Source organism: Rhinatrema bivittatum, chromosome 7 (assembly GCF_901001135.1).
Source record: "Rhinatrema bivittatum chromosome 7, aRhiBiv1.1, whole genome shotgun sequence".
Lineage (NCBI taxonomy): Eukaryota > Metazoa > Chordata > Amphibia > Gymnophiona > Rhinatrematidae > Rhinatrema > Rhinatrema bivittatum.
This window is the reverse complement of record NC_042621.1, coordinates 265,620,045-265,645,254: the sequence shown is the minus strand read 5'-3', so window position 1 is coordinate 265,645,254 and position 25,210 is coordinate 265,620,045. Positions and strand designations below refer to the sequence as shown.

Here is a 25,210-nt window from a genome sequence, read left to right as displayed (position 1 = left end):
CCCACTGTGCTAGTCCCCTTGACCACGTCTTCTGGCAACAGATTTCACAGTTTGATCATGCACAGAGTGAAAGTGCGTTCTACGATTTATATTGAATCTGCTGGCTGTTGGTTTCAGGGAGTGTGCTCTTGCTTTAGTAGTATTTGAAAGAGAAACTGTCTTATTTACCCATTCCTCCCCACTCATGGTTTTATAAATTTCTGTCATGTCCTCTCTCAGCCGACCCTTTTCCAAGCTGAAGAGCCCTCACCTGTGCAGCCTCTCGTCATAGGGGAATCATTCCATCCGCTTTATCATTTTTGTTGCCTTCCTCTGCACCTTTTCTAGTTCCTCTATGCCTTTCATGAGATGGAGCGACCAGCTGCTCCATGGCTCAAGTACAGAGGCAATATATTTTCCATTTTATTCTCCCGGATCATTCCTAACATTTTATTTGCTTTTTTGAGCTCAGCCACACGCTGAGCCGAGGATTTCAATGTACTGTCCACTTTCACTTTGAAAACTGGTGCAAAGCCCGTGGTAAAAAGTAGCTGTGGTATATATATCGCAAATGAAAAAAAAACCCCTTCATTTACGATGATTATATGCTTCCTACTGCCTAGACTCTAGGCAATGTACAATAAAAGTAACATTCATAAAAAACAGGATATATTAACTACAACAAATCAAAATAAATAAGACAGGCAAAATACAATCATATGTAACATCAACAGTTAACCAAATACATATCATCAGTATCACTACAACAAAGAACAGTAATGGTCAGCATAGTCATAAGGCTGTCCAAGGAGGACAGTCTGAAAATTGCCTCTATGAAAAGTATAAGCCAATAACCTAAAGCATAAAAAAAATAGCTACAATTGAGTCACTACTATCCAAAGCACTCCAGGGAGGGTAATTTTTGAAGGGACTTCTGTGGGTAAAGTAAAGCCTTACCTGCAGAAATGGTCCTTTAGAAAATTGAGCAACTGACACACACACACACACACACACTGTACTGTATACTTTTATGCGCACAGGGGAGAGGCTGGGTGGGACTGGGACTCAACGAGAATATTTTTCATTTTAAAAACTATGTACGGATATCCTCTTGGCAAAACTATGCGGACCAAATAGAAACAGAAACGTGATGGGTAATTACCAGGTTCTTGTGGCCTGGTTTTTGGCCTCTGTTGGAAACAGGATGCTGGGCTTGATGGACCCTTGGTCTGTCCCAGCATGGCAATTTCTTATGTTCTTATGATGGCCGTATGGTCTATCTAGTCTAATCATCCATACCAAATAGTTCAGTTTTACAATTCCTACCACTCCCTCAGAGATCCCCTGTGCCTATCCCATGCTTTTTTGAATTCAGATACTGTCCTCGTCTCTACCACCTCCAATGGGGAAGGTGTTCCATGCATCCACCACCCTTTCTGTAAAGAAATATTTCCTTAGCTTACTCCAGAGTCTACCCCCTTTCACCCTCATCTCAAGAGCCCTAGTTCTAGAACCTCCTTTCTGTTGAGAGAGGCTCATTTCCTGTGCATGGAAACCTTGGAGGAATTTAAATGTCTCTGTCATATCTCCCCTACCTCACCTTTCCTCCAGGGTATACATGTTTAAATCTTTAAGTCTACCCTCATATGCTTTAGAATGAAGACCACTGGACATTTTAGTAGCCACCCTCTGGGCCGACTAGGTTCACATTGCTGCACCAGGATAATTTTCAAAGCAGACTTCATGTGAAAGCTTGCTCTGAGAATTGGTGCCCTGTACATGCATAACAGCCTGAAAATTTATGCAGCCTGGTAAAAGAAATTACTCCCTAAAACAGCGACAAATTATATTTTTTTCCCTGCATTCCGTTCAAAAATTTGGTAATTTTTGCATTAAAGGATCCGACTCTATAATCTGGTGGCCAAAATACAGAAGTGAAAAACTAGAAAACTCAATTCAGATCTCATCCCTGTAACCTCATGTGTGACCTGAATGAAAATTCTGTGTACATCCACTATTAGCTTTTCCACCTGCACCCTGAAGAGAGAAAAAAAATTAAATGGCATCAGTGTTCTTACGCCATAAAGAAGTCCCCGCCACAGTCAGACACACCACTCCGCCGAGTAGGGGACACGCTTGATTTGAGTCCAGCAGCTCCCAGGATCATACCCAGAACATTGCACAGGACAATTAGGAGCACAATGCAACACAGGCAAAGTCCTATTATCCACCTAAAAAAAGGAAAGGACGAGGAGACAGAGGCAAAATGTTAAAGCAGATCAGACTGGTTTCTATTCTTTCTTCATTTGAAATAAGAGTCAAACAAGCAAGCTGCAGGCGATACCCTTGAATTAGACTACCTCAATACCAGGTAAGTGAGGAAACAGCACAGTTACAGTGGGATTAAATAGCATACGGTCAGGAAAGACTTAGGTTCTGGAAGCATCCATCTGTACAAAGAAGAGAAAAAGCCACCTTCTAGAAAAAAGGCAGGAGCTGATTTTTGCGGATTGGTGGCTGGCTGCTAAACACAGATTCAGAAAATTTTATTGGCACGACAGCTAGCAAATGTGGCAGGTAATTCTGAAAGGGATTTCTGTGGGTACAGTAGAGCTTCACCCCCAGAAATGGAAAATTGCACAGCTGATACACGCATACAAATTACAGGCATGCACGCGACATATGCGTAGTTTTATGCGCACAGTGGAGAGGTGTTCTGGGGAATGGAATCTGGGCAGGACTGGGACTCACGTGCATACATTTTGATTTAAAAAAAAGCATGCACAGAAATTCTCTGCGCAATACTACGTGCATCAAATAGCAGGTGGAATTGTGCGCACGTAGCTTGCAGAGATCATTCTCAAAGCGGACTGACGCATGTAAGACCATTTCCAAAAACTGGTGAAATTTATCAGCATATTCGCAGCTAAAACTATGTGAGATGTTACAAGATTACCCCTCCCCTCTGCGGGGGTAACTTTATATCTGCCCACAGTGGTGCAAAGTCTGCAGGTACTTTACAGATTATTTGGGGGTTTAGGTCAGAAGTTCAGAATTTTTGCTGATGATAATCATTTTTTTATTCCAGTTCAGACATCAGTTGAGATCGCCTTTAAATATCTGGAGATATATATCTTTCGGCTATTCAGAAATGGATATTTGGCAATATCCATTTCAGAATATACATCAAACTAGAACCACAGTTCTAGTTTGATGTATATTCTGCACTCCCGTTTTATGTAAACCAGCAAGATATGTTTTCATGATTGCCGGTATATAAAAACCTTAAATAAATTAAATAAATAAATAAATAAGCTGTCTTTGAACATGACTAAATCTGAAATTACTGTACTGTCTCGAGACAGTTACAGAGGAGCTTCCTCCTTCTCATTTGAACATAAGAAGATTACGGTTTCAGACAATATTTGAGATCTAAGAGAGTTATTTTAAATGAGAATCTAGGTATAAAGTCACATATTTCTCATGTAGTTAAAACTGGTTATTTCAAGCTGAGAGTACTAAAAAGGTTAAAACCTTTACTTGAACCTGATCATTTTAGAACGGTCTTCTTGCAAGCCATTGTATTCGCAGGAATAGGATTATTGTAATTCTCTCCTTCTTGGACTTCCCACAATTTCATTAAGGGCCTTGCAGCCTCTTCAGAACTCCATAGCGAGGCTTTTAACAGGCTCTTCAAAATATGAGCACTTCACTGGCTACCTATCAAATGCAGAATAGATTATACAGTTTTGACCTTAATTCACAAGAGAGTAAAGGGAGTGGTTAGGAGTGGCTATACATATTTATACTCCTCAGCGTTCCTTAAGGTCATCCTTATTGGATGGGTTATATAGTACTTCCGTGTATAGCACAGGCACATTTAGGAGAGGTGAGAGATCGTGCAATATTGGTTGCAGGTCCAATATTATGGAACAAAAACGCCAGAGTACCTATGCATGGTAGCAGATAAAGCTTTGAAAAAAAAAAAAAAAAAAAAGCTGAAAACATGGTTGTTTCAACTGGCCTTTGAAGAAATTAACATCTAAAGCTTATCTGTAGGACCAATACTTTTGTTCGTTTGGTTGTTTATTAATTAGTTTGTTTTATTTACTTGCTTTTTCTGTTTTTTTTTTAATGTATTAGTTTTTATGAGATTATAGTGCTGATTAATATATTTTAGTTTACTTTTATTGATGTGCATTCTGATGCTTTTAATTATTGTAACATTATTTTGTTTATATGCTACTATAAATATTTCTTTTAATTGTAAATCGCCAAGACCACTGGAATGGTGGTTGATAAATGCTTTCTAAATAAAATACTTTTTACCTACAGACCTAATTTTCAGGGGAAAATAAGCACGTGCTTTCCTTTGATAATTCTCTCAGATAAATTACCCACACACGTTTACATCTGCTAACACGCGCGGGTAGCTTTCTCGAGAAAAATTACAGGCATACTTTAGAAAATGCAAAAGCGTGCGTATAGTTCCAAACTACGCTCCCCTCCAATAGAACACCTCTTCACACTGCTGATAAACGTATGGGCATTTCTGCGAGTAAAACACTAATTTACCTGCAGAAATGGCTTCGAAAATTATACCCATAGTGGTTGAATGAAAGAGGATAGAGAGGGAAAAAACACATGGTCTTTTATTGGATGAATGGTGGTGAATGATTGTTTTGTGATGTCTTTATGTGGCTTCTACGTTAGCCTGTATCTGTCTTTGCTGTTCTAAAATAGATGGGATATTGTTTACAGTGTGGGCTACGCTGCTCCTCGCTCATCTGCCACTACAAATTACTTGTACATTACTACGCTATTTCACAGTGCACAATTGTACAATGTGACATCTAAAACAAACTTTATTTAAAAAAAAAAAAAAAGATACAGAACAGAGAAGGAGGAGGAACATTCCCAGGTTCTGGTGCTGCTTCGTACTGCCCCTTGTCAGATGACGTTTCTGGCCCGATGCCAAGATACAACGTGCTCTGCCCCTCTCTATCGAACGTAGGGAAGAGGTTTTACTGGTCCCGTCCCCTCTGCCTATGCAACCCCCCTCCCCCGCTCTTTCTTGAACTCCAGTGGGATATTCGGCCCCAGCTCCTCGAAAGCCGGTCGCAGGCATACCGAGTCCGATACCAAGGGCCCTCCTACGGCTTTGCTGGTGTGGGAATCAAATCTCTGCGGCACAGCTCACCAGAGCCCCGTATGCAAAAAGAAATTAAACAGAAAAGGAGGGCAGCCATGGACTGAAGAAATCCTCTACTGATTCTAAAGAAAGACAGAAGCCCAGTGAAATAAAATAAGCCCTTTGTGCAAACCTGCTTGCAGAGCATGAAAATTCAAGCCGAAACTGTCCTTCTGTTACGTGTGCCGGCCGAGGAAGAGAACGTATGCAACAATTCACCTGCCCCATTGGTATCAGAAACGTTTTATTGGGCAAAAGAGATGTTTATTAGGCAGAGCTGTAGAATCTGCATTAGAGGCATCTCACCAAATCCCCCAAAGATTGCTGCCGTGCAATTCTATGAATCCTTGGCGGTAAAAAAAAAAAAACCTTGTTGTGGCGAGATAAAAGAACTGCAGCTGAGGAGAGGTAACAATAGAACGCACGGATCGACAAACTAAAAAAAGTCTTTTTGGGTGATCTGTGGAGCTGCTGTCTTAGTCCCAAATGGCATTAGGTCTGGGAACGCACTAACACAGCGTGTGGCCACGTTCAGAACAGGGGGCAGTGCTTACACGTATTACAGCTACATGGGAAAGACCAGAAAGAAAAAAATAATGGAGAGAGACAGAAGCTCATCAAGTACCAAGAGATGCAATCAGATACCAGGAAAATATGGCAGAAAGATAAAGAAATAGGCCTAACTGCCTTGTGCACCACCAGCCTGATTAAAAAGACTTGTCAAGCCCACCTCAGTGTGTTGCCTGTACACATTACATCTTATGTGCTCCAAAAGGAAGTTTTCAGGGGCACAATGCAAGTGCCAAGAAGAGCAGTGGCAGCAAATCTGAGAGACCGCGATCATCGCCAGCATGACCTGGCTTACCCAAGAGGGTCATTCCTGTCATTGTATGCGCAAATCAAACCCAACTGGAGACACCTAAGAGCACAGAAGAGTGAAGAAAAGAGGCAGAACCTAGAAGCAGACAGGGGTGAAGAAGAAAGGAAGCTTCTCGAAAGTGGAAACCTCTGTACCGTACAAAATGGAGAGCTGGGAGAACAAGAGCAAGACTAGGAATGGAAAGGAATGTACCAGCTAGATACGTTAGATTAGGGATTAGCCCTGTCCTCGAGACGCTCTTAGCCAGTCAGGTTTCCAGGATATCCGTAATGCATGCAACTCTCTCTCGGGCATATTTGTTGTGGACATCCTGAAAACCTGATTAGGTAGGTATGTCCCGAGGAGCCTGCATTAAATGATCTCCGGAAGAGCAGCAACTCTGTGCCCTTAAGGACCTATTTCATGTGCTATTTTGGAGGGGCATTTAGAAAAGTATGCTGAGGGAAGGCAGGGCAGGCCATTGTCACATGGAAACGTATTGAACTGGCTGACTTTTGTGCAGGAAACCAGGACAATTTTAAAAGTCTCTAAATGTATGACAGCTCGCCACCCAGCTTCCTACCTGTAGTAATTTCCTTCTGTCACATTTGACTTGTAAGCGTAAAATGTAGTGGATGCGTGGCCCAGCGTACTGGTAACGTTCTGCAGCATATCACCGACTGGAATTTGCTGCTTAACGTTTTCCATCTCTTTCTGGATGTTCAGTAACTGGTTTTGTATCGCTAAAAAAGAGCAAGAAAGAAACAGTGAGCAAAATATAACAGAGGCCCTGCTGTCCTGGATAAACACCTCTAATTTAATAAACAGAACAAGATAGGACAAAATCGTAGGGGTGACGACTGAATGGGACCCTGCACGTTGGAGAGTCCTGCACGTCAGCGAGTGAGCGCATTTCACAGTGCACTGCCTGCGGCAAAGTCTTTGCTGTGCCGTGCTGAGGCAGCAACAGCCTCGTCCCCCGCCTCCAGGCAGGTCCAAGCCTCCTCCTAATCCCAGGGCCGGATATAAATCAGAGCACCCATAGGCAATGGGGAGGGGGGGGGATCCCTCAATAATCAGAGGGTGCCCCCCCCCCAGAAGAAGTCTCAGAGGTGCGGGGAGACCTATCCCCACTATCACTCCTTCACAGATCCTCGCCTCTGCCGCTGGTCCTGGGCCTCAGTTCTCAGCAGCAGCAGAAGCAGTAACTCCATCAAAACACTTCAGGGTGGGGGTCTGTGAACCATTGCACGCTGACAGGCCTTGCAGCATCCCACCTCATTCTCACTCACAGGCTTCCTGTCACAGGGCCCCATCAGTGCGCAAGGGCCTGCAGGCCCCACGCTAAAGTGTTTTCATGGAGATGAGTGATGTAGGATCAGTGTCGTTCTATACAACACGTGATGTTACAGCAGCAGCAGCAGGCACAGACGAAGGCTTTGCAGCAGGAACTGCACTCTGGCGCCTATGAAAATTTGGTACCAGAAGGAATTGCCTACATTGCTTTGGCTTAAAATCGGGCCTGAACATTTCCCAACCACCTCCTCATGGCAAAAGGAGAGCAGCACTTCTCATCTCTGACTGCCTCCTCATCTGCTGGCTTCAATATGAAGTTGGAACGTATGGTGCCACTGGGTCCTGCGCGGTTCAGACCATAAGACCCTTGGTCTGACCCATACTGGGTCAGACCAAGGGTCCATCAAGCACAGTATCCTGTTTCCAACAGTGGTCAATCCAAGTCACAAGTACCTGGCAAGTACCCAAACATTAAATAAATCTCAAACTACTATTGCTTATTAATTAATAGTAATTTATGGATTTTTCCTCTAGAAACTTATCCAAACCTTTCTTAAACAGAGTTTCATTAACTGCTGAAACCACATCCTCTGGCAATGAATTCCAGAGCTTAAATATGCACTGAGTGAAAAAGAATTTTATTTGATTTGTTTTAAATGAGCTACTTGCTAACTTCATGGAGTGCCCTCTGATCCTTCTATTATCTGAAAGAATAAATAACCATTTACATAAACTTATTCAAGTCCTTTCATGATTTTGTACCTCTATCATATCCCCCCCTGTCGTCTTCTCCAAACTGAACAGCCCTAACTTCTCATTGGGGAGCCGTTCCATGCCCCTTTATCATTTTGGTCACAAAATGGGGTTGAATTAGCCCAAGCTGAAACTTGTCAGCAGTAGGGCCAGTCATCAATGCCCTCTCTGCCAGCAGTTGCAAGCTTCCAAAAATATATCCAGGTGTTTGTAGCTGGAGTATGGTTTCTCCAGGGGGAATTCTGCACAAAAATATGAAAAACGTCTGAGCCAAAAATGTACAAATCCTCGCACAAATGTTTCAAAATTCTGCAGACATTTTTGTTCATATAATACAATATAATCACTGTCTGAGTACTAGTTAATTTATAATGCAATACAAAAAAAGAGTTTTTACTTAAAGATGCAGGATTTGTTTGTTTTTTTTTGTAAGATTTTTCCCCATCATAAGGCCTGGCCCTTCCAGATTGCTCCTCACTCTCTCAGGCTCGATGACCCTCCCCAGCTCTCTTCCCTTTATGGCTTGAACCCCTTTCCCACACTTGATCTCTCTTTCCCCTCGGTCAATCACCTACTTAGCCCTCAGGGCTGATCCCCTCTCCAATTGCTGTACCCCCATCAGATTTCTCTCTCTGCCCTACTAGGCTCAACCCTCCTGGTTCCCATTCTGTTTCTCTCCCCACAACTCCCCTCCAGGAAACCCCAATGCTTGAACTCCTCCCCCTTAGCTCTCTTTCTGCTCCCTTCCCCAGATCTCACCTCTCACCCCAGCAAGACCCTCTAAGTTGTGTCTGTCTGCCCTCTGCTTTTTAGCCAGACCCTCAGTTTATTTTCATCGCCCACCATCCTTGGCTTGACTCCTGGGGGGCAGACCGAAGAGTCCCCCCTCATCACCCCAATAAGAATCTCCTCCCCCAGCTTTCTCTTTGTCTCCCACCCCCTCTTTAGCAAGACCCCTAAGCTCTCTCCGACCTCGCTCCTTCAAGCTCCATTGAAGCCCCACCCTTTATTTGGGCCATGCAGGCTGGTCTCTTCTGGCCTGTGTAGGCCCATGCTAACTCTCCCAACTCCTTTCCAGTCTGCATAAAAGCCAGCCTGCCACTGCTCATTTCCAGTTGACACCAACGCTATTCCTTTATCCTATTGGCTCATGCAGACCTCATCTGCTATTGCTACTCCTGCTTTCTGGTTCCTGCACATAATTCTATTCTGTGAGGCAAACTCAAAATTACCCTAGGAGTAATGGTTGACCACATATGAAGGTGCAAGAGCCTTTGTACAAAACTGAAAATCTTCTAAAGGGACATCATGCCATCCAGGAATTATATCAAAATCATCTTTGGTTTGATTTAAGGGATCAACCCATTCTGACAGCTTTCTCTGTCCACTTCAACTTCACCGCTCCACCTCAGTTATTTATTTATAGGCATTTGATATTCTACCTTTATGCAAAAATGGTCTCAGAGTGGATTACAACACATTTAAATTGGACAATTCACAACTGTCCCCTTCAGGACAGGAGGAGGAAGAGAGGAGCTGGACAAGGTAGCAGAGTGCCTCTTTCATCTATTCCAGGTTCAGTTTCACCCTCAGTCCTGTTGCCTGCAGGCTGTTTGCCAGGGGAGGGACTGGAGCAGGAGCGGAGAGATAGCCGAGACTGAAGGCAGGCACGCTGTTGCTTTCTTTAAATGCTTGAATTAAGGGGTAAGAAAGCTTCAGTCACAAATGCTGATTGTGAGGCAGGTCGTCAATTATGTGGCAATTTGGGGTGTCTGCAGGATGATGGAAGCCTAGGAGCTCTGCCTATCTCTTGCTCCCATCCAGGCTAGGAACTCTACCAGTCAGACCTGCCGGCCTTGGATAAAAATTCATTACAGGCTGATCTGAGCACTGACAAAATGAAGCATAAACTTTAGAGAGAAAGAAAAAAACGTTTGATAAACCTGGTTTTACCCGAGACGTTGCTCTTTGTCTTGTTTTTGACCATGTCAGGGATGTCATTCAGTGCCTGGTATGCCTTAACCCCAGAAGAAAAAGCAATAACCAAGAAAAAGGGGGAGAAAAAAACAAAACCAATGGTCACATAGAAACATCCATAGGCACATAGTAATTAATAGCAGTTATTCCTGGCTACACTGACAGGATAGATCCCCGTTTTCAGCCATGCAGCACAAGTGTCTTAGGATCTCTTTCCAAGACCATCTTTTTGTCAGCTTTTTTCATTATACATGCAAGGTCCCCGTTTATAGTTTACATAAAATGCCTCTTCCCTCCCATTTTCATTCATAAAGTCTTAAAATAGTCCAAACATCTACAAGAAAAGGCTGAAAGAAAGAATTAAAATAAGCATCACACATCCCGGTCAGCTCTTGGGCACAGGGAGTGTCACTGACCAGGGAAGACCCCATGACCTCTCAGGGGGGTGGGGGGGGGGGGAACAGTCTTTCAAGGACTTTGGGGGTTTTCTTCACACTGGAGATCTTCTGCTCACCTATCCAGTCACCCCCAAAAAAAAAAAAAAAATTCAATCACCACTCTGACTCCAGGTCTGTTGTTCAAAAATAAAACTTTTTACCGGTAACTGATGAGCAGGAAAACACAAAGTCTATAATGATACATCAGTTGATAGTGCGAAACAGTAAATAAGTCCAAAATTTCCAGACACAAACGTAGTCTCTTCCCATAACACGTGACAGCATTCCCCCAAAATAGCCAGCTCCCGTGGACAGGCACCCTTCCTCCCTGGGCCATCCCTGGTACCTTTTAGGTAGAGCAGGCTATCCGCTCTGCATCTTATCACCGATTACTCTCAGTGGAGCTGCTGGCTGCTTTGTTTGGTCAGTCGGCAACTCCTGTGGATCTTCCTCTGGCAGACAGGTTTGGAACTAGAGCAGACTGTGTTTCTGAAGCAATCCTTTCCCTTCCTGGACCCTCAAATTCAGGACTTCCAAAAGCATTTCTCCTCAGCATTCACCGGAATCCCAGGACTCCCCCACTCCTTAACTACCTCTCCTCCTCAGGCACCCACCTCCTCAGCTGAGAGAGCGAGCCCACTTCTCCAAGTCTTTTCTCTGTGGAGGGACCCCACCCACACGTGTCTTCTGCAAAGAGAGACATTCACTTCCCTCAGCTCTGAGCTAAAGCTGACTCAGACTCCCCAATTCTCCTCCGGCTCCTGCATCACATGGGTGCAGAGATTTTATTAAGTCACGTGACCTCTCTCAATGGGCAGTGCCGCACCCCACCTCAACACTCTTACCCACTCTGACCCCCCAACCGGGGCAGGGTCTGGTTAAGCCCCTTGATGCACACTGAGGGCACTCTGACCAGCTGAAGCCACTGCTGCCATTTTTGGTAAGGGGCAAGAGGCTAGCAAAAGATGGAGATAGGACCCCTTTTACACACACAGCTGTTTTCCCTCCCCTGTCTTATTCCTGCCCCCATGGCCGACTTTTTTTTTTTTTTGTTATGTGAAAATCTAGTCACTAGTGAAACTTTTATATAGATAGATATTATATATTTATTTATTGGGTCTTATATACCGTCACTCGGATTCCATCGTAACTGTTTACAACAATAAATACATTATAAAACAGTAAAACAGCCAGGTAAAACATAAGACAAATATAAAACTTAAAAGATTACAACTAATAGCGACATTTCATAAAATGATCCTAAAATACATCAAAAAACTCCTGCTCACTCCTCCTCCTTTCTCCTAAAATAAGCTACTATATAAACTCTAAAAAAAAACAACCTAAAACAGTAAATTCAGAGCGTTGATTTTTAAATCTATCTGCAGCATTTTGTTTGTATTCTGCCACTTGCAGAAATGGCCGGTGCATGGGAACTTTTGTACCCACAGTTCCTTGCAGGCAATTTTTCAAAGGCGGTTTCCCTACAAAATCCACAGGTACAAATGCGCCCACGCACTTTGCACCAACTCAGCCACGCGAAAATCCATCTCCATGGTCGATTATTGCAATACAATCCAGTTTCTGCTCCATAAGCGCCTGAATGCTGCTCCTTGTGCAGTTTCCAAAGAGGGGGGTGGTCCTAAAGCTCATTAACCACCTCCTGATAAAGACCCAGACCTGGACATTTGTATCGGACAACATGGAAAACGAGAAGGAAGATGGACTGGAAGACGAAAGAGGCACCTAATCCACAGAGCACCAACACTTCTCCACTCAATCCTCCTCAGACAGATCTTCCTAGACTTTACTTCAGCCAAATGACGTGCAGCAGGAAGGCGTCAACGACACGCGAAATTCACTGGGCTCCTGGGGTTCTCGGAAGTCTACATTTCCAGGTTTGGTGCATCTGCATTGCACGTACTGGCCTTCCCCAGTTCCCTCCCAGTCCGCTCCAATTAAGGAGCGGACTGAGGGGGAACTTCCCAAACCCCTAGCCTGACCTCCCTTCCCCTATCCCTATCCTAAACCCTCCCAAAATCATTAACCTACCTTTTGCGCCTGCTTCTGGGCAGGAGCAAGTTGCGCGCGCCGGCACCCTGCCGGCACGTGATCCCCCGGCACCGCGGCAAATGGCTGCTGTGCCGGGTGCCTCTAGCCCCGCCCCATACCCCGGGACTTTCACACGTCCTGGGGGTTTGCGCTCATGGCCGGGCCTTTGAAAATCGGCCCGGCGCACGTAGGCGATTTAAAATCTGGCCCAAAGTGCTGTCGTGTACGCGGAACTCTGCACATGTAGGGAGGTAAAGAAAGACAAGTTACCAGATATCAAAGAACAGAACTGTATCCCAAAGTCAACACAGGTAAAAGCAGCGTTCACTATGACCGCGAGAAATGAGCCCCCAAGCAAAAGGTTAGAATGATTATTACTACTACTTGGATTTATATTCTATAGCCTGTCAAGTTTTCAGATCTCCACATTGAATATACATTTACATAAATCAGAGAGCCAGCATATGCAGATTTACCTCATGCATATTCATTGTGGAGATCCTGAAAACCTGAACTGGTTGTGGGGTCACCAGGTCAAGTGTGGGAGTCCCAACTCACACACTCACACACACCCCTGAGATGTTTCGTAAGTAGAGCTGGGTGAGCCTTGTGAGGACCAAGATCAGCACCTGGTTCTGTCCCAGCTCCTTATCTGACCTAATCCAGCCAGGAGTCCAGTTCTTGCCCATCTGCAGCCCAAGGCTCCAGGCCTGCACATCCTGTGGTGTTACATGGAGGTAATGCTCACTTGTGGAAAGAGATTGCACAAGACTCCATTGCAGAGCTCTAAAACTGATCAGTTTGCTCACAGAACGGCCCTACAGTATTGGATCTATCTTATCATAACCGTTATGCTGGGGTTTGGGGATCACTTAAAAAGAATACATAGAGGACAATTCTTTCCTAAGATGTTTCAATTCTCCATTGAAATACATTAGAGAAAGGGAACTTTTGGGAAAGACAGACTAGGGGTCCATATTCAGCCGCTGTGTGGCTCAGCCAGTCAGCCGGATAAACGTATCCAACTAACTTAGCCAGGATATTCAGCAATGCCGTTGAATATACCCAGCTATCTTAAAGTTAGCCAGATAATTTATCCGACTAACTCAATTCATCCTTGATCCACCTGTTCCCCGCCCCTGAGTTACCCAGTTAAAAACTTAGCCAGATAAGTCACTTATCATTCACTGACCGTAACCAGATATTCAGTGGCACCACTTAGACACTTAGCTGGCTAAGTTTTTTTATTGTTTTTTTTTTTGTTTGTTTGGGGGGGTTTTTTATATTGGCCTCCTAGTTTTTATTTTTATTTTTTGTAATTTAAATTTTATTAGTCAACACAGAAAGAATACAAAAACAATGGGCTTCAGTTGTTGCCCATATGTAACAGAATCTTGTAACAGCAGCTGGGGGGTAGGTACAAAATGAGAAAACTCATACACAGGATTATGATCTTACCATTTTATTGCAATTTAGATGGGCTCCTAGTTTTTAACCAAATAAGATAGAAACATGATGGCAGAAAAAGACTGCCAGTCCACACCAACTATTCAGCTTCACAACCCACCCCTACCACTCCCTCAAAAGGTGAAGTTTCCCTCCTCAAGATGCTGAGGTACCAACTGTGAATAACTGAGACCACTGCTAATGAATGAAACTCAACACATCTCTCCGGTATTGTCCATCACCGCCGGGACAATGGCATGTCAAGACACTTCCAGGGACCAACGAGCAATGCTCTTCATCCCTCTCCCTTGCCCCTTCTTTCACGGGTCAGAAAACAAACATGCAGAAAAGGGGGACGTGGAGAAGGGGGGTTAAAAATCAGCTTCTGACAACTCTCATCACTTTGCTCAGCAGTCACAGAGCACACAATCAATTACATTCTTCTCTTATTCTCCTTCGTTTGCTTGCAGTGTTTTTACCTTCTGAATGACGGAGGAGAAATCTGAATTCAGCAGGTCTGAGAGAAGCTGCATTTGCCTCTTTGTATCGGGGATCTAGACAAAGAACAAGCATTTGATCACAAATTATTATGGATGTTAAAAGCCAGAAGAGAGGGAAACTAAGGGAACTGGAGAACACCTGGGAACACAGCAAAACTCCAAGCGTGGTGGAAGGAAGGCGTACTTTTGATGTAGAGGTCCTGATTTTATTTGTCATGCAGAACCTAATGATTTAGTTTGGAGTTCCAGATAGCAGGCTTGAATTTCAGCAAGCACGAAGTCCTGATTGGGAGACATGTGGTGCACAAGATAGTTCATGTGCAGTGCTCTTCCTCCTCGTTCTTACCATGGCCATCCCTGGTGAAGAGCAAATCAGGGCAACTGCCCTGGGTCCCCCTTTTGGCAACCTGCACAGGAGCCCTCCCGCCGCCAGACATCCCACAGTGTGAGGCTTCCTAGTCTCGCAGGATCTCCTGGCTCCCAGGTGTGAAACATCTGGAGCAGCACCAGATGGTTAGAAGGCAGTCACACAGATTAATGGTAAGGGAACACTGATAGCAAGAAAAGCCTTTGGTGATTTGTCCCAACCTCTCACCCCATTGGGGCTGACCTATTTCTTACCATAGTAAAGTTGGCATCAAACACCAGACCATCAGTGGATACACCACCGCAGGAACTGCCACATTTGTTTAACGTCGCCCCGATCTCCTGCTGAACGCTGCTGAGATTCTGGCTTAGCACATTCTGCTCATCTTGCAAATCCTGGAACGTGTTCTTCGTGGCCGTCATGTACTCTGCTGTGGAATTCAGCACTGAGAGGAGAGGAGAGGACAGACAGATTACTTTTGCTTGCTTAATTCACTATTTATTTATTTTATTTATTTAAAAACTCTTCTATACCGTCATTGAGTTGGATAACCATCACAACGGTTTACAAAAAGGCACGATAATGAAAAAAATATGAGTGGTATAGATTACAGATTAACCATGTGCCATCATAGAACGGTAACAATTTAGTATAAAAAACTGTGTGTGTAAGTTAAGCTTGTTTGTTAGGAACATATTAGGCGGTTTTAATTTAACATTAAAATGCATTTGTAGGTTACAAGTAATAACTTCTAGTCTGGTGCGTCCTTATCCTTCAACTGGTTTTCTCCTTATCTTTATCTCTGTAAAAAGCTTGTTTAAATAGCCAGGTTTTCAGATTGGTTTTGAATATTTTCAAATTTCTCTGAAGCCTTATTTCGAGAGGCATGGTGTTCCATAGCACGAGGGCCTTCATTTCAAACCATGGCAAGTTTGTCGCACAGGAAGGTCATATCAAGGACACACAAAAATATTCCGTACTAATTTATTCTGTTTAACCCAAAGGTTTTAAAAATAATAATTTAAGTGCTCGATGAGTCAGGGAATTCTTTTTTTTTTTGGATAGTCTGCTTTCAGGATTTATCACTGTTTAGCTGTGTAGAGGTTTCTATCTTCTGGCAAGGTCTGCACTGATTGCTGCCATATATAATCAATTATAATCAGGGTTGGCAACTCCGGTCCTCGAATGCCGCAGACAGGTCAGGTTTTCAGGATATCCACCTTTGATTAGGAATATTTAGGGCTTCCAATTTCATGGGGTTTAAAGATTGTAAATTTAGGTGTTTCTTTTCCCGCTAAGTAGGGGCTCTTTATGGGCACCTGCAATCGGTGTTTATCTGTGTTTTTGCGGCACCGGTACTCTTTGTTGAGTCCCTCTCTCAGATGAGTCAAATACACACGTGTGCAGCTGAGGAATTAACAACATGGAAAAAGCACAAAAACAAAAGCAGAGGATGATCCAGGGTAACAGAGAAATAACGGCAGAAAAAGACCAAATGGTCCATGCAGTTTGCCCAGTCGTGCAGGTTACCCCCATGTATCTCTTAAGGGTAGCAACTGCTGCTCCGTCCAGGTAAACCCCAAGCCTTATGATAATCCATAAAAAAATTCACAAGGACAGGGGAGAGAGTACTATGGGAATTGGTGATTTTCTAGTGTTTGTTTAATATCTATTTTATTCTTAAAATCAGAAGCCCTATGTATATTTTGAATATATGTATTTATCATGTATATTTTGAATATGTATCTTTTATGCTTTATTTTTTGTTTTGTTAACTGCATTGAGTGATCCTTTGATTGACCAGAAAGGCAGTATATAAATACCCAGATTAGATTAGATCAAGTTGAGGCTAACTATATAATTTATAAACATATTTTGTGATTTTTCTAGTTTTTGCTTTTACATTTTAATTTTCTAAACTTTTTTTTTCCTCTAAATTATTAAAATGCACTACTTTGGTGGGCTATGATGAAGCGAACCTACTGCTGGGTACGCTGCGGCACGAAAACATTGGGAATCCTAAGGAATTCTGCCAGACTCCCCCCCTCCGAACTGCGACGATGCAGCCGGTGTAGGTTAGTTTATCCAACCTTCCCGAGTGAGGGCAGGCTTGTTGGTGGGGACGGGGGAAGATCTGAGGAGAGGAAACGGAGGGAGACCGTGGCAACATGAGCGGGGAGGGAACAGGGGCAGTTGGGTGGGGGGGCCAGAGGACAGAGCCAGCGCGCTGACGTTCAGGGTGGAACATGAGACAGACTTTTCCTTTTCCCTGATCCAGCCTGGGGGGGGGGGGGGGGGGGGGGGAGGAGGGAAGAGAGGCCAACAGGGCCCCACCCCATGGCCCCCACGAGAGCCAGCAATGTGGCCCTTTAAAAAAATAAATAAATAAGTCTGTTCAGCCCGGCACTCTGACATACTAATAAAAACAAGATCCCTTTAGGACTTGCACACATGTGGTTTAATTATAAGCAGTTTTAATGTCTGCTTGCTTGTTTTGCAGTGTTTCATTGTTTTATCTGAAACAAACAAAGCAACCAATAATCACTTGTTTAATTGTGATAATTTAAAATGCGGGCTTATTTAACTTTAACAAATCATTAAGGGCTGAATGTTCAAAAGGATTTACATGCATAGAACTTGGCTTTATGCATGTAAGAGGGCTTTTGAAAACTGGCCTGGGGAGGGGCAGGGGCGGGATTTGCTGCAAACTTTTACATGCATTAGAAAGAGGCATTGGGGGTGGGAACAGGACCAGAGAAAACGTTTACGTTCATATTTTCAGCTTCTAAAAGTACGAGCGTAAATACACACGCACACATTTACACCTGCTCCCTAGCAAGTACAAGTATCTGCACATGTGTCACCGCTTCCACGAGCACCCGCTAATTTTCAAAGGCAGGCTTTGAAAATTCAGGATGGAGTCTGCGTGTGCTTTCTACCTGCAGACTTTAGCCCGCAGCGCACGGTTATATAAAAATCACCCTCAAAGTGGGTGCTCGCGTGTCCATAAGCAGCTCGATTACCGATCGGGAATATCCTTAAGGGGCGCATTTTTAACAGGACGCCGTAGTGGCACCATACGCCCCGTCGACTCGCACAAACCCCGCCAACTTTCACCCGCAAGGCGCCCGTGTACACTGTGTTTGAAGATCAGCTTCTCGGGTGGCCGAAAGCACACGTGTACACTCGGACAGCGTTGACCCGCGGTGCAAATTAGGCACCTTAAGGGCAAGTTTCAAAAGCTGTTTACCTGGGGAAATTGGCCGTCAGAAAAGCCGCCCATCCTTACAGGTAAACTTATGCACGGGCGGCAGGAGGGATCAACGAGGCGCGTCCATTTACCCAGGGTGAAATTAAGCAGGCTCAGAGTCGAGATTAGGTCAGGGGCAGACAGCAGCACACACACAGTTTGCCATTTTCAAAAAGTACATCAATTATTTTGAAGGGAAAAAAAAAAAGCACCCACTGAAAATTCAGGAGCAAATCAGCACAGGTGCAGTCCCCTCCCCGCCCAGGCAATCTTGAAAGGGTGCCAAACCCGCAGGTAAAAGTATCCCCAGACTTTACAATAATTGAGGCTGTTTTGAGCATTTTCCTTATTATTAAATTGAAATGTACGTGCACAGTTTCCAGCCGCACCTCCAGATCACCCCAGAATGCCTTTTTCTAAGCGGCCAAGAGCATGCATGACTTGAAAGCAGGTTCATACCTTCTGCCAGCTACAAATCCACTCCACTTAGCCGAATATGGTCAATTTAGGAAGGTACAGAAAGGTGCCTAAGCCTTTGAAAGTTTTCCCCTACATGTGTAGCCCCTAAGCCAGGGTACATAAAATAATGAGAGATAGTGTCCCTGAATAAAGGTGGATAATATCCTCAAATGTATTTAGTGGGTTCCAAATTACGGGTCATGCAGATGGCGAAGTGGACCCAGACAGAAACAGTAGGGGTAGCTTACTTTCCCCTTTGACTGGTCAGAAGGAGCCTTGCCCAGGGGCAGCTCAAGGCAATCTACCCCGCCCCCATGGCACAGCACAGGTTAAATCATCATGAGGTGAACGAGGAGGGCGTCTTCAGGGCCTGTCCTAGCATTTTTGCTGCTCTGTGCGAACAATGTTCTTATGTTATTTATTTATTTATTGTTTTTGTTATACCGAGTTTCATGATAGGCATCACATCAACCCGGTTTACAAATAACAAGGAGTGTAAAGCATAACGTAACGTAAAAAACAATATTTTCAATAAGAACCTTGAACTTTAAATACAGTGAATCAGAAAAAGGGAGAGGGAAAGTTACAAAAAACAAGGAAAATAAACTTGGGATGGAAGGGGAGAAATTGAACAGCACTATATTTACATTTCAGCCTATTGATACATTAGAATAGCAAGTGAAAAAATAAGACTATGAAACGGTACATAGGTAATGAAATGAATAAATATGACACAGTTGTGAATGGTAATAGTATGATAAATATTCAGCAGGAATTAGTGAGAGAGGGTTTGAGGTTGGTTGATTCGTGTTTACATTCCATTATTGCATACGAGTTAGTGCTAGTGAGAGGAGGTTTTATTCAAGGCTTGGAAATGCTTTTTTGAAAAGCCAAGTTTTTAGTCTTTTCCTAAATGTTAAAGAGCATGGCTCTTGTCTCAAATCAGGTGGGATCGAGTTCCAGAGAGCTGGACCTGCTGATGAGAAGGCTCTGAGACTCAAGGATTTATGTTGGTAGGTTTTGGCCTTTGGAATTTGGAGTGACTCTTTGTAGTGTTCCCTGATAGGCCTGGCGGAGGTGAATTTTTTAAGTGGTATTTGTAGGTCGAGTTGCGTGTGTTGGTTGATAGTTTTGTAAATGATGTTAATGGTTTTGTACATGATTCTATAGTGGATCGGAAGCCAATGGAGGTTTTTGAGAATAGGTGAAATGTGGTCAATTTTCCTGGAATTTGTAAGGACTCTGGCTGCAGAGTTCTGAACCATTTGTAAAGGTTTGGTGTAAGAAGCTGGGAGGCCTAATAGTAATGAGTTGCAATAATCTAGTTTGGAAAAGATTATTGCTTGTAAGATTGTTCTGAAGTCCTGAGTGTGAAACAGCGGTTTTATTCTTTTCAGGATATGTAATTTGTAGAAGCAATCTTTGGTGGTTTGGTTAATGAATGTTTTGAGGTTGAGACGATTGTCTAGGATGGCTCCTAAGTCTCTTACGTGGGTTGTTTGAAGGAGTGTGGGTGGTTTAGGAAGTGTGTTATTGTTTTCCGGTGATATGAGCAGGAATTCTGTTTTCGAAGCATTGTGTACAAGGTTTAGACTGTTGAGGAGAAGTTTAATTTCTAATAGGCAACTGTCCCAGTATTCCATTGTTTTTGAGATTGATTCTTTTATAGGGATTACGATCTGTACGTCGTCTGCAAAAAGGAAATGTTTCAGGCTTAATTTTGTAAGTAGTTGGCAGAGTGGTAGCAGGTAGACATTGAAAAGGGTGGGTGAAAGTGATGTTCTGAATTACTGTGCTGCCCACCTCCTCATTTTGGGTTTTTTTTTACACATATTACCCCATGCAGACTCACCCTCACCAAACAAACACACAATCAAGAGACCATAAAGTATAAACAAACATGCGGACAGAAACTGAACTGGAAACTGCAACAATGGAAAAACAAACATCACCAGTCCTCATAAATCATTCAAACAATAATATCAAGGAATATAAATCAATCATATTAGTAAAACCACACTCATAAAAAGAATTCCAGTGAGCTAAGGAATAGAATAACATTCAATAATTAAGAGCTCATACAAAATTTAAAACATTTTCCAAATAATAAAATATTTTAAAATGGCAGACACAGACATCCAATAATTGAAACTAATAAGGATGGAAAATTCACTGCTCTCCATAACTGAAAACCTTTCGTTTCCAGTCATCCTGAGTGAGGCTTGGATCAGTGGGGCAGCACAGATTTTCTTCACACATACCCACCCACCAACCCCCAGGCAGACTCTCACACACACCTCTCCCAGGCACATTCCCCCCCCCACACACACACACACAAGGCACGTTCCCATTTTCTCTCTCTCACACACACCTCTCCCAGGCACATTCCCCCCCACACACACACAAGGCACGTGTTCCCATTCTCTCTCTCTCACACACACACCTCTCCCAGGCACATTCACACACACACAAGGCACGTTCCCATTTTCTCTCTCTCACACACACCTCTCCCAGGCACATTCCCCCCCACACACACAAGGCACGTGTTCCCATTCACGTTCCCATTCTCTCTCTCTCTCACACACACCTCTCCCAGGCACATTCCCACACACACACACACACACACACTCACTCACTCAACTCCAGTCAGGCTGTCATTCATTCATTCGTTCACTCACACACATACCACTGGAAGCCATTCTGCTGCTCCTCCTTCTCACGGGTCTAGCATGTCCTCTATGCTGATCTTGTGCATCGTGAGATCAGCATAGAGCATGTGCTAGCTGCACGTGTTTTGAATAACCACGCTGGCACCGAGAAAGAGACCGGGTTCCTTCTGTCTTCAGGTGGGATGGGGTCCACCGACGGCCTCATGAGGCTCTTCCTCTTCTGCCGTTCCCCTCTCCCCCCCAGTACCGCCAAGTGTGGTCCCACCCACAGCGTCTCTTCCTTTATTTTGGCCACCGCTGACCTGGGCTCCGGCGGCAGCCCTCAGCTCTTCTTAATTTCTCTGCCGCCAGCAGCAGCCCACAGTGTCTCTTTTTCATTGGCCGGCTCCAGCTGCAGCCCGCGATCTTATTCTTGCTTTTTCGGGCAGCCCACAGCCTTCCTTCCTTTTCTCTGGCTGCCGCCGGTATCTGTCACTCTGCTGGCAAGATAAGACGTGTTTTGGGGGCCACGTTTTGCTGCCTGAGATGGCAGCCTGACCGTACCTCATTACCAAACCGGCCCTGGCCTCGCCCCCTCCATGAATCCAGCCCCTGTGGCTGCGCATCAGTGCTGGCCTCGCCCCCTCCATGAATCCAGCCCCTGTGGCTGTGCATCAGTGCTGGCCTCGCCCCCTCCATGAATCCAGCCCCTGTGGCTGTGCATCAGTGCTGGCCTCGCCCCCTCCATGAATCCAGCCCCTGTGGCTGTACATCAGTGCTGGCCTCGCCAAGGTCAGGTGAATCCCTTGGGCCCAGATTCCTCGTCCTTTTAAGACACCAGACTCCAATCTGTGGGCCCTGAGCTCACCTCCCCATACCTCTTCCATGCCACACATTATGAGAGTGAAAAAACAAAAATCAGGTTTGTTACTTTCCCCATCTCTCATCGCTCCTTCTGGGTCAAGGAATGCCTATCCCCAATACCCCCTTATGGTCACTCACACCACCATGATCTCAGAAACCTCTTTTCCTTCATCCTGAGCCTCTCAAGCAATGCACAGGATTCCCCCGTTTCCTCCACACTGCAGCTGACATCCTCCTCAGAGCTCCTCTTGTCTCCTCTGGGCAACCTCTTCCTCATTTTCACGCCAGCACTCTATTCCTCAGGGAGGGGGAGGAAATGTCTCTCCTTCTCGTCCACTGTTCTAGCCACACTCCCTTCTCCATGGCCTGAGACCTTTTCCCCTTGAGGGGAATCGCTCTTGCAGGGCCGGCTATTCCAGGGAAACTACATTCTGGAGGTCCCTCTGTCTCAAACACCAACCTAGAAACAGCAGCTTTCCCACCAAATTAACCCAGGCTTTATACATCCCCAGGACACCTGCCAACCAATCAAAACTCTCGTGTCACTTAAGGGAATCCTACACCACACAACCTACCATTACTCATATATCTTTCCCCAGCGTTACACCAAGTGCCATCCAGTGCTCATGCCAAAGAATTGCAGCTTCAAACCACCAAACATTTTCAGAGCGCTTCGGACAGGAGGGCTGTGCATTCGTTTCTTCTGTTTTGGCAGATACCCAAAGTATACCTCACTGACTTTCTAGTACACGCGGGGACACGGAGAGTATGCGCGTATTTATAATGAGATACACGCATACTCTCCATTTCCCCACCTAAACTAGAAAGTCGGCAAAGTATGCGGATACCGCCGATTCAGAGGAAACAAATGCACATCCCTATCGGGTAGTAACACGCCTGGGTCTCCCCCACCCAAATTATCTTGACTCCTAGAAGTGAAAAAAGGGGTACAAATTTGGGGGGTCTCCCCACACAGGTTTTGCTTAAATGTTTGTAAAATGAGCAGGCAAATACTTAAGCTTGTTGCAGAGAAGCAGAGTCTAAATGTTTGGTATTATAATGGAATTTACATCCTTCACGAGGCAAACACAGTAAGAGTAAAGGGTTAAACCTCAAAATAATAAACAGCATTGCAGGGACTGTAAATGTCCCACCCCAGACGGGAGAACGCAAATCAGTGGTAATGGATGGAGCCTTCACTTCAGAAGCTGCAAGGGACTTCCTGGGAGCAGAGTCCTGAGAAATAGGCAAGTCCTAACTTCTCATACTTTTTTCTCTCCATGGGTTTAAGAAAACAGCTGGGAGAATGAGACGTCCAAAGCAGAGGACAGAGCCTCACCAGCCAGAGATGATGGTGTCTCAACTGGGTAGACTATCTTCCTCCTCCAGACCCTGCTGTTTAGTAGCATGGTGAAGGTAGGAGGCAGAAATAAACAAACAATCTAAAGAGAAACAGCTCTGTATCAGGGCCCAAAACCTGAACGGTTTCTGTTTTGAATGTTTACTGGTGTTCAGGAACCAAAGATGTTTCTTTTAAAATGTTTTCCTGAGGCTTGAGCTGGCAGGCTCTTTCCCCTTCTTAAAGGGCCAGCATGAAAACAGCAATAACAAATAACTAGAAAAGAAGAATACTGGTGCGGTGGCTATTGTTGTAATGCTTGGTCGCTCACAAGACGGCCCCACAAATGCCACCATCAGTTGCTCCCGGATGCCACCAGCTTTCCTCTAGGCGCATACACGCGTGCCTTGGTCTATTAAATAGACCCCGTGGCGGCAACCATAGCCGAAGCGCTATATGAGGACGTCAGCGCGGCTGGACATTTACACCTCAGCTGCGCTCCCAGCCGATGCCTCAGCAACAGGTCCTCCTGCATGCCTTGCTGCTTGCAGTGCATTTTGCTACTTCCTGCCTTGGTCCAGTTCTTGCTCTGCCTTCCTCTTGTCCTCTCCATGTGCCCTCCTTCATGCTCTTCTCCTGTCTGATCTCTTGTGCTTGACCTCTGCTTGGATTCTCACACTGCCTGATCTCACCTGCCCTGACCTCTGCTTGGATTCTTATGCCATCTGACCTCCTCATGCCCAGATCTGGACACTTCTTGATCTCTATCTGCCCCGACCTTGGCCTGGCTACTGACTCTGCCTGACTGCTCTCCATGGGACCTTTTCCTAAATCCTGCTGGCCTCAGAATCCAAGGGCTCAACCAAGGGAAGAGCTTAGTAACCCACAATCCAATGGGAGCACTGAGAGGAGAGGATCACCTTGCTAGTGGCGAAAGGAATCAGTAAGTTTTGACTGGGAAATTTTTTTTTTAAGTACTGGGGAGAAGTAAACTATTGGGTATATTATTTAGTTTGTGCGTTTTTGCTTTTAATAGTCAGTAAGGCTGCTAATAAGCAGAATGAAAATACAAACTCTCTACTGGCTCTCTACTTCAATAAAAAAATATCCGACCTCCTAAATAAGCTGACTCCAAATGCAAGCGGACCTTCCAATACGTCATATGTTCATCCAAACAAAGACATCACTCTCAACACTTTCGAACCCATCACTACTGATGACATACTAACGATCCTGAAGAAAATGAAACCATCATCACACCCCTTCGACCAAATCCGTACCAAAACACTCTTACTTATCCCGGATACCATTTCTAAAACTCTAGCCGACATTATAAACTGCTCCCTAGCCCAGGGCATCTACCCAGATGACCTTAAAACAGCATCAATCAAGCCACTACTCAAAAAACCAAACCTGAACACCAACGATCCCGGCAATTTCCGCCCCATCTCTAACCTCCCGTTCATATAAAAAATTATGGAAAAACTAGTAAACTCACAGTTATCTAACTACCTGGAGGATCACCAAATACTATCACCCAATCAATTTGGATTCCGCAAAGCAGCAAGCACGGAAACACTATTACTCTCTCTCACAGACTTCCTCCTAGCCGGCATCGACAAAGGTCACGCATACCTTCTAATTCTACTGGACTTCTCGGCGGCATTCGATACGGTTAACCATCACATCCTACTAAACCAACTGGCAAGCATTGGAGTTTCAGGCACAGCATAGACCTGGTTCAAAACCTTCTTGGAGAACAGAGGATACAAGGTTAAAATCCACAATAAAGA

At 44.6% G+C, this 25,210-nt stretch overlaps 1 protein-coding gene across 3 annotated transcripts in view; it reads right to left on the bottom strand.

The window, feature by feature from the left end:
- LOC115095887 (prominin-1-A-like) overlaps positions 1-25,210 on the bottom strand; it is a 156,930-nt gene that overhangs the window by 49,788 nt on the left and 81,932 nt on the right. For all 3 annotated transcript variants that reach the window (XM_029610185.1, XM_029610184.1, XM_029610186.1), the window contains 5 exons: positions 15,112-15,302; positions 14,470-14,544; positions 10,032-10,095; positions 6,613-6,772; positions 2,058-2,210 (listed from right to left, as the gene is read on the bottom strand). In XM_029610185.1, coding sequence (XP_029466045.1) covers positions 2,058-2,210; positions 6,613-6,772; positions 10,032-10,095; positions 14,470-14,544; positions 15,112-15,302 — 643 coding nt within the window. The remainder of the gene's footprint in view (positions 1-2,057; positions 2,211-6,612; positions 6,773-10,031; positions 10,096-14,469; positions 14,545-15,111; positions 15,303-25,210) is intronic.